The following is a 17197-nucleotide window of genomic DNA, read 5'->3' on the forward strand; positions in this document are numbered from 1 at the left end:
CAATTATTTTGCTTGCCCGGAGGAAGCTTGCACCTTGATATAGAAATCAAAAGAAATAGTGCATCTAAAAATACTTTGTAAATGAGGTTCATACTTCTGGTTCTGGCAATATGGCCAACTAGTTAGCTTCAAACCTTCCTGACACAAACATCTAGAGCTGCTATTTAAATAAGACAAAAATCATTTTAGACGCGTAGCTGTGGTAACTAAAGAGTAGGGGGAATCAATGAGGGCCCAAAACTAAGAGAGAACTAAAAACCAGAGAATTAAGCATGAAAGATAACCTGTGACTGTCCTGGTGCAGATCGGGGGGGTGGCGTGTTGGTTTTTGGTCTTGGTAATCTAGGGGCTTACGTTTTGACATCTGTGCAAGGAAAAGAGATGCTCTGGGCCTGCACTGGGTCCAAGCTGGAAATGAGTCCCCAAGGATTCTTGATTCATACTAGTAAATAAAATATCTCAGAGAGAAGGTAGACTAAAAAAAAAAAAAAAAGATATAAAATATAAGTTTAAAATCTGCCCACTGTATAGGGACAATAAGGAAGCGTGTCTATCTTAATCTGGACTCCGGGTAAAGGGAGAGAAATCTCCTAAGAACCTGTAACCAAGGACTGGTGTCAAACTCTGGTTCAGGAAATCGCAGGTCAAGAAAGTAACATATAAATTGACCTTGGGCCAATGATACTTCTTGACGGGTGGAGTTAAATATAAAACCTCTCCACTAGAGGGCACCTCTGATCCAGGCCACACAAGATTTCCACAGACAACTCTCTATTCCAGTTTATCTCATTATCTAAGACTGAAAACATATGAAGAGAGCAAGAATCAGCAGACCAACAGAAGAATTAAACCTGTAAGAAATTCACATAAGATAACATGACAGAGATGAGTACAGATGTTGAAATAATCAAAACCTTAAGAGAACAAGACACTATGAAAAAAAGAAGAGGCAAATTTGAATAAAGATGAAATAAAACTTTGGAAAATATAAGCCAATTAAATCAAAAGCTTCAGTAGATGAGTTAAACAGCTGAATAATCACAGTTGAAGAATGAGTTAGTGAACTAAAAGAGAAATCTGTGGAAATTATGCAGACTAGAAAAAAAAAACCATGAAATATGAGTGGTGAAGACATACAGGAGACAGAACAAGAAGATCCAACATATGTCTAAAAAGGTTTCCAGAAGGGAAGATAGAGAATGCAAAAGGCAATATTCAGAGAATTTTCCTGAACTGATGAAAACTAGAAATCCCCAATTTCAAGAAATATAACATGTATCAAACAGAATCAATAAACATCAACCCATCCCACTTTGCAGTAAAACAAAGAGGAGAAGATCTTAGATCTTAAATAGAGTGAGCACATAATTTATCTTCCAAACTGGGACACTTTTTTTTTCTGAGACAAATGTTAAACCAGATGGGATCCCAAGACAATAGGAGTAAAAAATTGGGGCTGTTCCAGACTATATATCCCAGCCAAGACATACAGTAATTTTACTAAAGAAACGATAAGGAGACTGACAGAATACCTGACAACAAAAGATGGAAGACAATGGAATAATCTATTCAATGGGTGAGAGAAAGTGACAGTATTGTATTTCTATACTTCTATTTCTAGCTACACTATCTTTCAAAAGTGAGAGCTAAATAAAAACATTTTCAGACAAAAGCAGACTGAGTTTCTTATTCAAATTGCTGAAATAATTACTGAAAGATGCACATATCAGAAAGAAGGAAATTCACTTAGAAAGACAGCACAGAAATTAAAAAAAAAACCAATTCTATGGACATTATGTCAATTAATTAGAAAACTTTGATAAAATGAAAAATTTTAGAAAATTACAACGTAACCAAAAATGACTCAAGAAAGAAAAGAAAACCTGAAAAGATCTACTGCCTCACTGCAAAAAACATTTATGTAAATGCTACCAAACATTTAAGTACTAATACCAATCTTATTTAAATTGCTCTACAAAAGAAAGAAAGGGAGGGAGGAGGGAGGGATGAAAGAAAAATAGGAAAGCTCCTCACCTGAGTCTAAGGCTAGTATAATCTTGATACCAAAACCAGACAATGGGAGAGCAAAGTATGACAAAAGAAAATTATAGGCCAATTTTCATTTATGAACAGTTACAAAAATCCTAAAGAAAATATTAGCAACCCAAATTGAATATACTAAATTTGACCAGCTGATCCTAAAATTCATGTGGAAGAGAAAAAGGGTCAAGAATAATGGACAATATTTTGAAGAAGAACAAGTTTGGGAGCACTTGCCTTACCAGAGACCCAAATTTATTATAAAGCTACATCGATTAAGAGTATGGTATAGGCAGAGGGACAGAAAAACAGATCAATGGAACAGAGAGAACACCAATCACAGTCATGGTAATACAGATCAGTGGAGAAAAGCTGAGCGGACTACACAATAAACAAGGTTGAGAAAAGCCACATGGGAAAAAGTGAAATTAGATCTCTATCCCAAAATGAATTTCAATAGATAAAATGAAAAGTATAATAAAAATGTGAGTTTTTACTTTTTCCTGTAAATAGCAATATATTCAGAATAGAATGATTTAACCAAAGGGCATTAAATATTCTTGGAGAAAACAGTTTGATTTTTGACGAATACCAGAATAAATGTTCCAGCTAGTTGGAACTAAGGTTACAAGGTTATATATGTATAACACAATAAGGTATACACACACACACACACGATATACCAAAACACAACTTTTAACGTATATACAACTATTATAGTTCTTAGAGATAAGTTATCTTGGGGAAAAAGGTATTTTATTCAAAAGACAGTCCCCATTTACTAACACAAATATGCTTATTTTAGTCATATCATTTCTCATAACTCTAATAAATAGCCAAACTGAAAACATAGGAAGGAAAAAAAAATCACACAGATAATCACGATCTCCTTTGTGGTGTGCTTCCTTCTTGCCATTACAACCTCCACCCTGGCAACTAAAAATCAGAACTGGAACACTACACAAAGTTTCACTCCTTGCTCTTTTCATTTAATTTACAGAACGAGCATTCTAATAAATCATTTAAATCTCTGAAAATCTGACCCGAATACCTGCAAAGCAATCCATCATATGCTAGGATTTGCTAATCTCTGTAGCGTCATCTTTCCTGGTTCACTAAGCTGCAGCCAGGATGATCTCTTCCAGTTCTGTGAGGGGAGGTCTTCCAGACCTCAGGGCCTTTAAACATGCCATTTCTTTTTGTCTGGTACACTGTCCCCTTCCTTTCCTTAATATGCCCACCCAAAAATAGAAATAAGAAATCACTCTCAAAAGATTTCAATACAACCTTTTTCCTTCATATCACTTATCACAAACTGTAAATATATATTTATTGGTACAATTTCTGAGTATCTATCTCTGAGCAAGTACCATGCCTCTTTTCTTCACTGCTTTATCTCTAGTATTTAGTACAGTGCCTGCCCCATATAAATGAAATACACGATTAAAAAAAAATTTTCTTGTCTAAACCTATTCTTGTCTAATAAACCTTCCTTAAGTATGTTGACTTGTAATTTTTCTTTAATTCTGCTAATTGTATAACAAAATTAAAATTTTAATGGTTGGGATAGTTAAAATTCTTGCATTATCTCTAAAAAACAATAATATACAGCTAGCTATCCTCCCAAAAGAGGGCATATGAATTTTAAAAAATTTTATCATCACACTCTAAGATTCTTTTTAGCTTAAAAATTATGTGATTCTAATCCCATTTCATTAACCTGGTAACACTATTATTCTCATTACCATGGACATGTAATACAATTATAGCATTCATAAATGAAACATTAAATAGTTGTAGCTAAACAAAAACAGTATACTTGGTGGAGACATGTTAACTGGCTTTAAAATGCTTTCTTAAATAAAATGTAATATTAAATAGGAAGCAAGCTACTATTGCACATCATTAAAATAATTGTCTGTTTAAACACAGGGGTCAGGGCAGTATTCCAATCTTAAACAAACCTGTACATGTGATTGGGGAACTCATGATTGATATAATCCTGAATCCTTGAATTACAGGAATTTTTCAAAACAGCACATCAACTATTAAACAACAGTAATGACGATAACATCATAAGGAGACATTTTAATAGTTTTCTGATACCTCAGAATGTCATATACACCTATAATTGTAGCAGTAAAGTAGTACAGTATATCACATGCCAATTAATACTTTCTTGCCCTACAGAAAAGCGTCTTTGGTCCTCTAAGTCAATGTGTATATCAAATACACAATATACAATGTGTATAAGCCGACTTTCCTTAAATTCTCCCATTTGTACGTTATTTCTTTATACTTGTGTATTACAGGTATCAAGAATGAACAGTCTGTTTGTATCAGTAATGAACAGCCTGTAATTTCTGAGCCACACTGAGATTTAATATTCTGAGATATTAAGACAGCATCTCCTCTGGCCTATTGACTAGCAGTCTAACTACTGTTAAAAAATGTTTAAAAGCTTGTTAGTAAGAATGAAAGAAGATTTAAGAAATAAAGGGATAAAGAGAAAAGAGTTTTTACTGGCCTAAAAATTCAGAAGAAAGCTTCTCAACTCGCATCTCTTTTCCCATGAGAAAACTCCAAACACCGTATGTACTCCTTTAGAAGACTCAACAAAAAAGCATAAGAAGCTCAAAACAGAATATTAAAGGAAGAAAGATAAAGGTAATCACAAATACTTAATCCTGGAACCCTGAACTTTGATTCAGAGAGGCAAGAATTTAGAGTTCCATATTTACCCTCTGATAAAAAAAGTAAAAAAGAGTTTTTGAGTAAATGTTTCCTAAGACGTTTTGGCATACACGCCCCATACATGCCAGTTTTCTGATTTTCTGGAATTCTAAATAATTTTTCCCTTAACAGTTTTGTAAAGTATCAATTTGCCTTTTAAGTTTACACTATTATATGATCTATGAAAAATGTTTTCCAAGAACTCATCAAGTCACCAAATAAGGAAGACCAGGCAAGCTGTGAAATAGAAGATTTAGAAGAATCCTCTAATAGAAGAATCCACGAGTTTTTAAAAAAGAAGTCTTTTCTGGATACCCCTCAAACACCAGTTCTGATGGCGAATAAAGGAAAACGAATCTGGTTTTCCAAAAGATAAAAATGGGATGGGGAGACAAAACAGACCAAGGGCTATAGATTTACTTCAAGATCAAGCAGATTTAGTTTTAACTGCCTTAACAATAAAGAAAACTTTAAGACATATTGATGGCCAGAGTTGTCAACATTGTAAGGTTTACTCAAACTCCTTGGAATATGACCTCTTTTTCGCATTACATGCATGCCAATTTCACTGCTGATTGTCAAAAGCCTTTTACTCCTGCTGCTGGCAACGTAATATGAGGCTGTTTCAGAAAACAAACTAGAATAAAACATCAGGGTTTCACTCAAGTTTTACAGTTGCTGTAAGACTTAATAAGAAATATGATAGGTGTATATTGTGAGTAGCTAACATTTTACATATTTACAATATCTGAAGGCTACTGAAATGAACTTTCACTATGAAAACACGAGTTCCAACCCAAGTTGACAACAAGTAAGCAAATGCCTACTGGACATCTCCACTCAAATGTTTACCAGCACCTCAAAATCTGTATATTCAAGACTGACCTTACTATCTTTTCAACATCCTGTTCATTCATTTGCTCTCAACTTTGCTGCCCAGAAATGTGGGAGCCTGCCTTCTCACTTTACACATTCAACTGTTAACCAAACCCCATTGTGTAACCTCCTTAACATCAATCTCCTATTCTCCATCCTTACAGCTAAATTACGTTAGTTCAAGTCCCAATTATTTCTTGCACAGACTACTGCTTCATCTCCTACTTTGTCTACATCCAATCAATCTTTTATACCATCACCACAGTGATATGATTATTCTGTCACTTCTACTTAAAAACCTTCAACTACACATCCACTGTACAAATTCCTTATTAAGATACAACAGGCTCTTCATGTTCTGGTCTCTTCTACCATTGGAGTCTCATTTCTTACCTTGCTCCGCTTTATTCCCTATACAACTGCAGTATTTCATTGCTTTCACTTTCCTGGAATGTTCCATGAACATATATAGCTTTGCTTATAGTATTCTCTCTGCCTGGTATACACTTACCAACTGGGAGAAAGAACACCATGTCTTTTTACATCTGGCTTAAGCATTCACTACTTTAAGAAGCCTTTCCTGGCTCTCCAAAGGAGGACTAACATTTATGTCTCATTATCTTCTATGCATACATGTGTCACATCACCTGTATCACTCTATGGTCCTTGTTGGTATACATTTCTAGCTATTCAGGTCCTTGAGCACTGATGCTGTACCTCACTCGTTACACATTTCCTTATATCTACATACAAGAGCACCACTAGAATACCAACATGCTACTTTCTTACTGTTAGCTGGTGCATTTATTTTCTTACTTCAGCAAAACATTTCTAGGTTGTACTATATTGACATGACTGAACAGTCACCAAAAACTTATAAACACTTCTATTCATGTTAAGAACAAGATAATTCATCCACTATAATAATTACATTTTTTTTGCTAAAGAAGAGGATGACTATTTGATAATATATTTATTAACCATCACTTCAGTATTTAGAATTGGTTATGCCTGCCTCCAAGAGTCGAACCACAAAAAACAGTTTTCACTGAAGGAAAGCCTTTAAATACAACCTTAAAATAGGCCATCTCAACCATTAATTTAGAATATTTCTGGGTTATTTTCAAAGCTAATGCTATAATTATGAAATACTTTAAGGTTAATAATATTTTAAAATTAGTAGCTGAAGGGAACCAGAATTGCTACTGTATCAAGACTTAGCACCTTGAATAAGTGATGTAATGGCTTAATACCTTCCTCAATATTCTCCCTCCATCTTATCTGTAAAATGACAAATACACAGGGATTTTAGAAGGTTTGTTTTTGCAAAGTGCATTAGGGGAGAATACATTTAGGGTACTTTTTAGAAGTCCCTAAAACACTACTTCCTATCAGTAGAATTCTGAATTTCTTTTATGATTTGACTGCTTCCTCTCACTCCCTTGGCTAAGAGAACAAACATATCATAGGCTCAAAGCATAAACAGTAAGTAATCTTAAGTAAATTATTTAATATATTCACTTACATTCACACACCTGGGAGAATGAGGATTTAGCTTATTTTTACAGGCACACAGGAAAGCAATTCTATAACCTATGTTCCACCTCTGCGTCCAATCTCTGGTTTTGTGGCAAATTTTTATTATTCTAGAGTAGCACTGTCCAAAATAAATTTCCATGATAATGGAAAGATGTTATACCTGCATTGTGCAATATGGCAGTCACGATGTGACTACTGGGCACTTGAAATTTGAGTGAAGAATTTAATTTTTAATTTAAATTAAAATAGCAAAATGCAGCTACTGGTTACCATTTTGGATAGTGCAGTATAAATGCCACAGTCAACAAAACGGATCAAGTCTGATCTGGTTCCTGTCAAATTGGGCTTGGGTTAGAACCATACTGGGCTAGCCTTCTCCCCACTCAGAAGTCAGGCAATAGATTTGAGGGGACAACCCCCAGGAGTCTGCAAACTTTTTCTGTAGAAGGCCAGATAGTAAATATTTTAGGCTTCGTGGGCTAGTAGGCCAAACGGTCTCTGTTGCAACTATTGAGCTCTGCCATTGTAACACAGAAGTAGCCATACACAATGAATGTGTAAAGGAGCTCGCATGGTTGTGTTCCATTACAACTTTTATTTATGAATTAAAAAAATCAGAATTTCATGTAATTATCATGTGTCATGGAATATTATTCTTTCAGATTTGTTCAACCATTTAAAAATGTAAAAACTGTTCTTAGTTTTTAGGCCATACAAAAACAGGTTGTAGGGCCAAACCACCAGCCTGGTTTGCGAACCTCTGAGATACAAGAAAGGTCAGTGAGCGCAGGAAGAGACAGTCAACACTGTTAGTCATCAAGGAAATGCCAACTAAATCCACAGTAAGGTCCCACAAGAATGGCAATACCAAAGGCTGGTGAAGATACGGATTCCTTGCAACTATTCTACAGTGCTGGTGAGAAAGTAAAATGGTACAATCACTTTGGAAAGCTGACAGTTTCCTTAAAAAGTTAAACATACCATAGGACCCAGTCATCCTACTCCAAGTACTTAACTCAAGAGAAAAGAAAATCTGTGTCTACACAAAGACTTCCATATGAGTACTCACAGTCCCTTTATTCACAGGGACTAAAAACTGGAAACCCATCCCCCCCTTCAAGGGGTGAATGGATACATAAAGGGTGGTACTTCATACCATGGAATACTACTCAGCAATAAAAAGTAACCAACTACTAATACTATGCAACAGCCTCAATGAATCTCCAAATCACTGTGTTGAGCAAAACAAGTAAAAAACCAGAGTACATAGTAAGTTCATTACATAAAATTCTAGGATATACAAACTAATTTACAATGACAAAAAGCAGATCAGGATTGTTGGGGGCTGAGGGTTCAGGGAGGGGTAGACTGCAGTTAGGAGGAAATGTTCTGTATTTTGATTGTGGTGAAACAGTCACAGGTATATATTTGTCAAATTGTATACTTTAAATGCATGCTGTTTACTGTACACATAAAGGTGATTTAAAGAAAGTCTTGATTCCACCGGCATCAGATTTACTCACAGCAATCTCTGTGAATTGATATATTCACTTTTGTAAGTGCTGTTTAAATTTGAGGAGATGGGTAAGGGAGGGAATAGATAAGTTAGTCTGAAGTCTCACACTATCACAGCCGATGGGATCTGCAGGGCACATTAATAGTAACCTACATCAAAGAGCTTTGAAGGGACAGGTTTTAGGAATTCTGTGAATTGAAATCTTTCCTGTTCACAACATTCTGATCTCCCTGTTTGGAACATGTATTTTAAGTTAGACTAAAATGTAAGATTCCAAGAACTAGTAAATAATGCTTTATGTTAAAACAAGCTTTCATTTGTAACACCTCTGAGATACTGTCCTTATTTTAAAACAATAACAACAAAACAAAACAACAACAACGAACCTGTTGCTCAGATTCAATTTGTTTAAAAACATTTGTTATATGTCTTACGAAGGCTTGATGAAACTTGCTCAACTCTGGAATGACGTTATCAATTCAAAATATTAAGAGGAAAGAAAACAAGGTCCCATTTTCTAGCAAGTTTTATTCATTCTTTTAAATTCTAGACTAGTTTTTGACAAGACCTTACAGCGACTTGTCAGATGGGTCAATGACAAGATAATGATAAAAAAAAAAAATCACCCACTAACACAAAATAAATAATATTTTAAATAATTTATGGCTATACATTGGGCAAAATTGGGATGGAGTTTTATTTTTTTAACTGAGTACAGATATGTGAAATGCAAATATGGCTTCCCAGATTCTTTTCAGAGCAAATGGTGTTACAGGTTCCTAGAGTCAAATTAAATGTCATGCTTGACTTTAGACAATGTCCTTTTGGAAGAGAGAAATAAAATACTAAAATTCAGGAGTTAGTGCAGGTGACTCAGTTAAAAAAAAAAAGAGATATGATTTGCCAAACTTATGACACAAGCTTTCAAAACTCTGCAAACAATACTAAATACACTTGGAAAAAATCCTTTAAAAAACCCTGCTTTTCCCATTTCTGACCTTAAATACACCCTATTTAATCATAAAATTGACTCAAATTTTAGGGCATATGTCTAGCATAGCTCTCAATTCTTTCTGAGACTACACACTTCAAATATCACAATTTCTTATCATACAAAATAGAAATGAGATCAGCTTTTGTGACCAACATACATTCATACACTTAAAACTTCTAAAAGGCCACCACAGCTGTAGGATCACAACTTCCTGATGTAGTACAAGGGATATTCTATTAATCTAATTGTTTTCCAAGGTATTTATGGGAAAGCATTTTGACCGCTTTTCATCTAACTAGTTCCTCTCTAAGAGAGGCTTAAACCCAGGGACTTTTAAGTGAGAATCATTTTTCAGTCTACAAGCAACAACATCTGACTAATAATGTTAATTTCTTGGCCCACAGAAAATGTCCTTCACTACTTACTGTCCAACTAAGAGAGCTCTTTACTTATTATTTATTATTTGGGGTATATCAGAGCTCAATTTGTGAGATGTGCTACAGACTATTAGTACCCCACCCCCCCAGAAAAAACACCCTGAGAGTTAAGAAATTGGGAGGTGGGGTAGAGGAAGGCATATTTAAGATAGAAGAAACGGAAATACTAGTATGAGCATAAATATTTTAGGAAAATTTATGACAATGTACCTATGAATTGAGAACATGGTGGTTTACTTGGGAGAGAATGGTAAGGAATGACAACTGGAAATGCCAGCCACAATGCTGAAAGTATAAGGGACTTAAGAGATCACCTAATCCAGGTTCAAGGAGACTCAATGAATTGCCCAGTTAAATGGCATAATACAAATAAAGGGGCTTGGGCTTCCCTGGTGGTGCAGTGGTTGAGAATCTGCCTGCCAATGCAGGGGACACGGGTTCGAGCCCTGGTCTGGGAAGATCCCACATGCCGTGGAGCGACTGGGCCCGTGCGCCACAACTACTGCGCCTGCGCGTCTGGAACCTGTGCTCCGCAACAAGAGAGGCCGCGATAGTGAGAGGCCCGCGCACCGCGATGAAGAGTGGCCCCTGCTTGCCACAACTAGAGAAAGCCCTCAAGCAGAAACGAAGACCCAACACAGCCATAAATAAATAAATAAATAAATAAAATATTTAAAAAAATACTTTTTAAAAAAATTATCATTATAAAAAAAATAAAATAAAGGGGCTTAGCATGGTGCCGGCACATAACACATGTTCCATAAATGTTACTGTCACCCTTTCATGTACCCCCAACGAAGGTCCCCCACCAGTAAGTTGTACAATAACCACCACCACAACTGTCACCTAAATCTTCCAACAGTTCTCCAGTCTTCTGGAGACACTAGGTCCTTTCATCAACCTATTTCAAGGAACATTCCATTACCATATCTCTATGATACCTACCTTATAGACTGGCTGTGAGCATTAAATGACATCACGTAAAATGGCAAGCAGCTAAAAGTCCAATAAATGCTAGCATGAAGTTTCCAATGCTGCCTTCCCTCAAACACATCCTTTCCATTTATGACGGTAGGAGCATGTGTGTATCTGTGTCTTCGTGTGCGTGCACACAAACATGTATGAAGGAGTGAAGAGCCAGGGATGCAAATATCAGATATACTTAAGACCCAATTTTTGACAATTCCCCTCCTTTCCGCAAGATTTTGATATGACTCCTGGGTACCAATCTCATTCCACTGAGAATTCCCTGTAACAGTGAGTCACTATAAGTGTGGGGCGTGAACTCAGATGCACTGGAATGGAGGAAAAAGGTGATGGGAGCAACAGTCCCTTCATTCAGAGACATGCTGACAAAAACCAATGTCTCACTACAAATTCACAACTCAACCCAGGCTCGTTATCTCTCCAATTAACATGCAACGCCCCTGAAAATAGGGCATTACATCTTGTACTTTATTGCATGTGTCTAAGAACAGGCCATCAGATGCTTAATAGTCATTAATTGTTTTTAATCATCCTCAAGAATTCAATATTTAAAAATTCAGCCTGCATGTAACTCTCCAGGAATACATAGTGAGACAGAGAACTAGCCTTTCACACAGGTCAAAAGAGAAAGACTTGTAAATCAGTTTCTCAATAAAATGTGGTAAGCATTTCATCTAAAAAGGAATGTATCTTTAAACTCGAGTTCTAAAGTTCATGAATGGCCTGAAACTGTAGGCAAATCTTTGTGTAGGTATACTTTCCCTCCTTAGAGAGCACACAGCTTCCATTACATTCTAAAAAAATAAAAAAACAAACTAACTCCCCCCAAAGCTGAAGGACCACTGCTCTATATAGCTTCTCCCCTGGCTCTGAAGTTCAAGCTCTCAGGGACAGGCCTTCCTCAGCTGGACTCCTAAAAGCATACTTAAAAATCAAATGACAGGATAGTACAACAGTTACCCTCAGGCAGAAGGATCTATGGGTAGTTGTTGAGGGGGGGGGGCACCAGAGGGACTTCTGAGGCGCTGAAAATATTGTGGATTTGGGTGCTGGTTAGAAGAGAGTTCACTTTGGGCTTTTGTTTTTTTGTTTTTTTGGCAGCGCTGTGCGGTTTGTGTTCCTTAGTTCCCTGACAGGGATCGAACCTGGTCCCTAGGCAGGAAAAGTGTGGAGTCTTAACCACTGGACCACCAGTAATTCCCAAGAGTGTTCACTTTGTGAAAATTCATCAAGCTGAACAGTTATGATTTTTGCACCTGTCCGAAGGTATATTTCAATAAGAGGTTAAAAAAAAAAACAGTAACAAAGATGGGTCACTTATACATAGCAGACATCATTACATAATGTAAAAAAGAAGTCCTTAAAAATTATGTCCTAGGAAGGGTCCATGTGGTGAAGAGCTGAAACCTCCAGGCAATAGCCAGTGAGGCACTGTGGCCCCTAGCCCATCTGCCTGCAAGTAACTAACTGATGATGCCTGCCAGTGAGCATGTGCGTGAGCTTGGAAACAGGTTCTCCATCCTCAGTCAAGCCTGGAGAAGGACTGCAGGCCTGGCTCACAGCTTGAGGGCAAATGAAAGACCCTGAACTAGAACCATCTAGTTAAGCCACTCCCGGATTCCTGACTCAGAATACCTGTGAGATAATATATGTTTGGTGTTAAAAAAAAAAAAAAAATGATGCAACATCTAAATACTATCTTCCTTACGTATACTAAAGTGAGCAAAGTGGCCTTGGTAGTTGTACCTACAGAGACATCAGCTTATCGGTTTAAACTGGCAACTTTCCCTTCTCGAAGGGCTGTGGTACAATATTGGTTTCGAAACCCAACCAAGAAAAAAGAAAATACAGCTGGTGGTTATGAATATCAATTTCTGGATCAAATGGAAGATAATTTATCTGTAAGATACAGACCAGGGATCTTCTTAATGCTCCTTTCTCCTACCTCCATCTAAATTAGAGATTCCATTACAGTAATATATTTTGTTTTATTGCATAAGTGTTTGAATGATACTACATGCATATATACAACCCTTAATTTTTCTGAAGGTTTTTCTCACGAGAGGAAGTAACACTAAATCAGAATTATCAAGTACATATAAATATCTTCTTTTAAAATACAGACATATTATTTGTACAAATCCACAGAAGAGGTAGCTGGGGTGAGTGAGGGGACATAGCTATTTCATATCATCCAACACAAACGTAGCATGCTTTGAAATCAATGTATTAAGTTCTTGTGTCCATTTGACTTCTGAAGCCTGCCCAACACAGCATTAGAATTTGACACTTCAGCAGTCTGGCTCTAGTATCTTTCTCAGCCTGGAATCCTTTGCAGTGCCCAGCACAGCAAAGGGCCTTGCACACATTAAACATTATGGTATTAGCTTAACTGAAAGAAAGTTAGAAAAGTAACTGTTTTTTCTTTTTTTCCCATTAAAAATTCTCGAAAGTTGTACAGAATTCTCTTCTCAAAATGAACCACGGGTAGATCCTCTCATGTTTCCTTGCATATTTTTAAAAGCTAAAAAGACAACTATCTTTTGCTCTAATCAGGCTAAACTTTTGCACTCTGTTAAATTTTAACCTGCCAGTTTCAATGATTCTTCTTGACTCCCTAGAGTTACACTGGTGGTCAATATTTAAACAAATATGACTATCTGAAAATTGTATTTTCTGTTACTACACAGTCATAATATAGAGCCCAGTAAATAATACTGTAAGATTGTGGGTAAGGCCCAGCATAACATAATAAATCCAACAAAACTCCAGAATTATCCTTCATTTAATATATTTACATATAATTATATGTTAAATATACTTAATATACAATTATTATATGCGCTTTCCTTTTCCTCTCAAGAGCCTGAATGTAGCTAGCACTATTAAAGCTAACATCTGATCCTTCTTAATTTTTTCATTACCACTGTACACTAAGCCATCTTCATTTCCTTACAGTAAGTAGTCAGCAAGTGGAAATACTGAATCCTCATTATCTTATCTAACTTTAGATATTTATAAAAAAAAAAAGGAAGGAGGAGTGTTAATTTTATGAAGATAAACACAAATGAGTTTTTTTTTTTTTTTTACAGTTAATCACTGCCTCTATGGTGGGTGTTAGAGTCATCTAAGACCAAGAATAAGAAACTCATCACAACAAGGAGATTCTTTCTTACAAGTCTCTCTTCTTAAGAGGCTTGATTATGACACCAACAGAGCTAAAAGACACAAATATTACAATTTTCCCATTACTACCATTTTGTGACTTCCATTAAACACTTATCAGAAGAGGTGCTCAGGACTCCAGCCTGAGAATCATATGACACTTGCTTAGTGTCAATAGAAAAAAAACAAAACAAAAAAAACTGCTCACCCTGGTGGTTCAGACAAGCACTAGGTACATAATGAGTCAACTATTTAGTATTACACATGAAACTTTCAAATAATCAGTCTTGAACCTGTGATAGGCTCCTTTTTAAACTTCATGTTCCAATAGTGTTTTCAGAAAAATATTCCCCCTCAACGCACTTCAGGTTTGTCTTTAATCTTTTCATTTATTTACTCTTTCCACACAGGGGAGAATCTATCTTTTTCTTGGGAAGGTTTTGTGCTACAATAAAGTACCACATTAAACTTTCCGAGTATCCAATACTAAAAGTAATCTAGTGGTCTAACAAACAAAAGCAATATGCCCCATTCTATTTAAAGAGAAAAAACTCTCGCAAACTTACCCTGTTGTTATAAAGACCACTAATTTAGAGAGTAACATACTACAACTCTCCAAAGTCAAATAAAACAATGGACTGGCATAGTCCTCTTTGTTTTGAAAAATTAATAACTTCTTACTTTGGTAGATTTTTATTTTGGGATGGGTGGGGGAAAAAATCCCCTTACTAAAAATAAGGCAGACCCTCCTTTGAGACATAATTGCTACTAAGACTGCTTTGACCCATCTTGACTTTCCTCTGGTGAGGAATGACAACCTTTCTGTTCAAAAGGTGGGAGAGATCACATTCAGAGAAACTTCTTTGCAAGAGATAAAACAGATGTATATTCATAAAAGTACACGGACTTCCTCTGCCTTCCAAAGCATCATTCAGAAAGGCTATCTATTCAAACCATGTTCTGGAATGCTCACAGACACTACTTTTTTTTCCCCCAATAGATAAGAGCACGGGACCCAAAGTCAAAAGCCTTTGATCCACTTTAGCCTTACCCTAAGTAAATCTCATATCAGTTCTGTGCTTTGGTTTGTTTCTGCAAAATGACAGAAGTAGTTCTTGCCTATCTACTCCTTTAGAATGGAAGAATTAAAAAAAAAAAAACACATAAAAAATCCTTCACGCTTAGAAATGGCTGCTATAAAACTCAAGGTGCTCACTATTATTATTACTATCACCTTGTACCAAGTTTTACTGCTACTTCTGAATTAGGCCATGATACTGGCTTTGAAACACAAATCCTGTGGTCTTCCATCTGTGGTTACAATTTTTGATATAATTCTGCCCTGATAACTTGTACCTCTAAGATTTACTCTACTGATCCCTGGCCTGAGAATTTATTTAGTCCCTCCTCTCCCAAAGAAATTGGTAGAAGTCACACCATCCACCTCCTTGTAGACATAATGTGAGGAATAAGATCATCCTCTTTACTCGAGGAATGATAACTATACAGTATGCAAAATAAGGCGACACTTGTTATCCTCTTTTCTTTCTACTTCCCACAACACAAAACCTCTGCTAGAAAATCCGAAGGTTTCTGACAACAGATTTGTAACAATAACTGCCATAAAAATATCAGATCTAAAGCACAGAAAGGAAAAACTTTATCGAGTTTGCAAGAAATAACCCTGAGTCCTACAGCTACTATTAGGTTCGGTATGGGCTGTCCCTTCCTAGGGCCTGTGCCGTGTCTCTGAAGAAAAGTGGCCTGGGCCCAAAGCACGCCTGGGGCAGCCCTGGAGCCCGATCAGGACCCTCCAGAGCAACGTCTGCACCCAACGTTGCATCTCTCGTTTCAGACACACCCCCTCCACCCCGTGTTTCAGAGGAGGTGTGGGCACTCAACTCCTTCACTGGGGATAGGGGCACCGGAGGGAGGGCGGGCCCAGGCCTGAGCACCCATTTTGGAGGACGGGGGAGCTCGGCCCTGCAGGCTGTGCGATCAGGAGTCGGGGAGTGTAGGACGCATCCGTGGGAGGAGGGAGGAGGCCGGAGGGGGGTCTCTTGTACTCGGGGGCGTGAAGAGGAAGGCGGCGGGAAAGACTCGGTAGAGCGAGGTTTGTCAGTGCGAGGTATTCTTTTTGTTATCTGTTTAGGGCTGGCGAGTGTGATGGGGAAGTTCCCCTCAGGACAGAGTCGGCAAGGGGTCTCCCTCCCTTCCCCGTCTTGGGGGGCACTGAGGACTTGCGAGAGGCCTCCCTCCAGTGGGAGGACAGTCACTGATAAGCGATGTAGGCTGTGCCAGCTGGGGCGCCGATCCCTGAACCTCCAGCCCAGCGCGAGAGGCGTGGGACGGGGTGGGAGGGGATGGAGGAGGCCCCCGGCCCAGGAGGCGGGAAAGGCCCCAGAGCTCCGGGACGGGCGGCGGCTCCGGAGCCCCGAGTGGCGGCGGCGCGGGCCCGGTGAGCCCCGAGCCGGCCCGAGCCCCTTGGGCTGCGTGCGACCCCACTCCCCACTCTCCGCGGCCGCCCCCTCCCCCGCGGCTCCTCTCACCTGCACATGATCCGCCATTTTGCTCCATTCATGCTCCTCTCCGGCCCCCCTCCCCCCCAGCGCGCACCTCGGCCGGGCCGCCGCCGCCGCCGCCGTCGCCGCTGCGCCTGCGCGCTGGGGGCTCGTCGCGCTGCGCTCGCGGCGTAGCACCGCCCGGCTGCGTAGGCCCGGGCGGCCGGGGCCGCGGTTGGAGAATGCGCAGCGCCGTTGGGACGGCGTAAAAGCGCGGCAACGTCAGCGGCCCGGAGACGCCGGGGGCGGGTGGAGGAAGGAGCGGACCGAGGGGCGAGAGGGGCGGGGGCCGGGGGAACAAAGCTTTGTTTACATGGTTTTTAAAGGGGCCGTGCTCGCTCCGGCGGGC

At 38.4% G+C, this 17197-nt stretch overlaps 1 protein-coding gene across 2 annotated transcripts in view; it reads right to left on the bottom strand.

Moving 5' to 3' along the window:
• Positions 1 to 16983, bottom strand: part of XPO7 (exportin 7) — an 86685-nt gene extending 69702 nt beyond the window's left edge. For both annotated transcript variants that reach the window (XM_057548394.1, XM_057548393.1), the window contains exon 1: positions 16837 to 16983. In XM_057548394.1, the coding sequence (XP_057404377.1) occupies positions 16837 to 16854 (18 nt within the window). In that variant the 5' untranslated portion in view covers positions 16855 to 16983. The remainder of the gene's footprint in view (positions 1 to 16836) is intronic.
• Positions 16984 to 17197: the final 214 nt, after the last annotated feature.

The sequence above is a fragment of the Balaenoptera acutorostrata genome, chromosome 6 (genome assembly GCF_949987535.1).
Source record: "Balaenoptera acutorostrata chromosome 6, mBalAcu1.1, whole genome shotgun sequence".
Taxonomy (NCBI): domain Eukaryota; kingdom Metazoa; phylum Chordata; class Mammalia; order Artiodactyla; family Balaenopteridae; genus Balaenoptera; species Balaenoptera acutorostrata.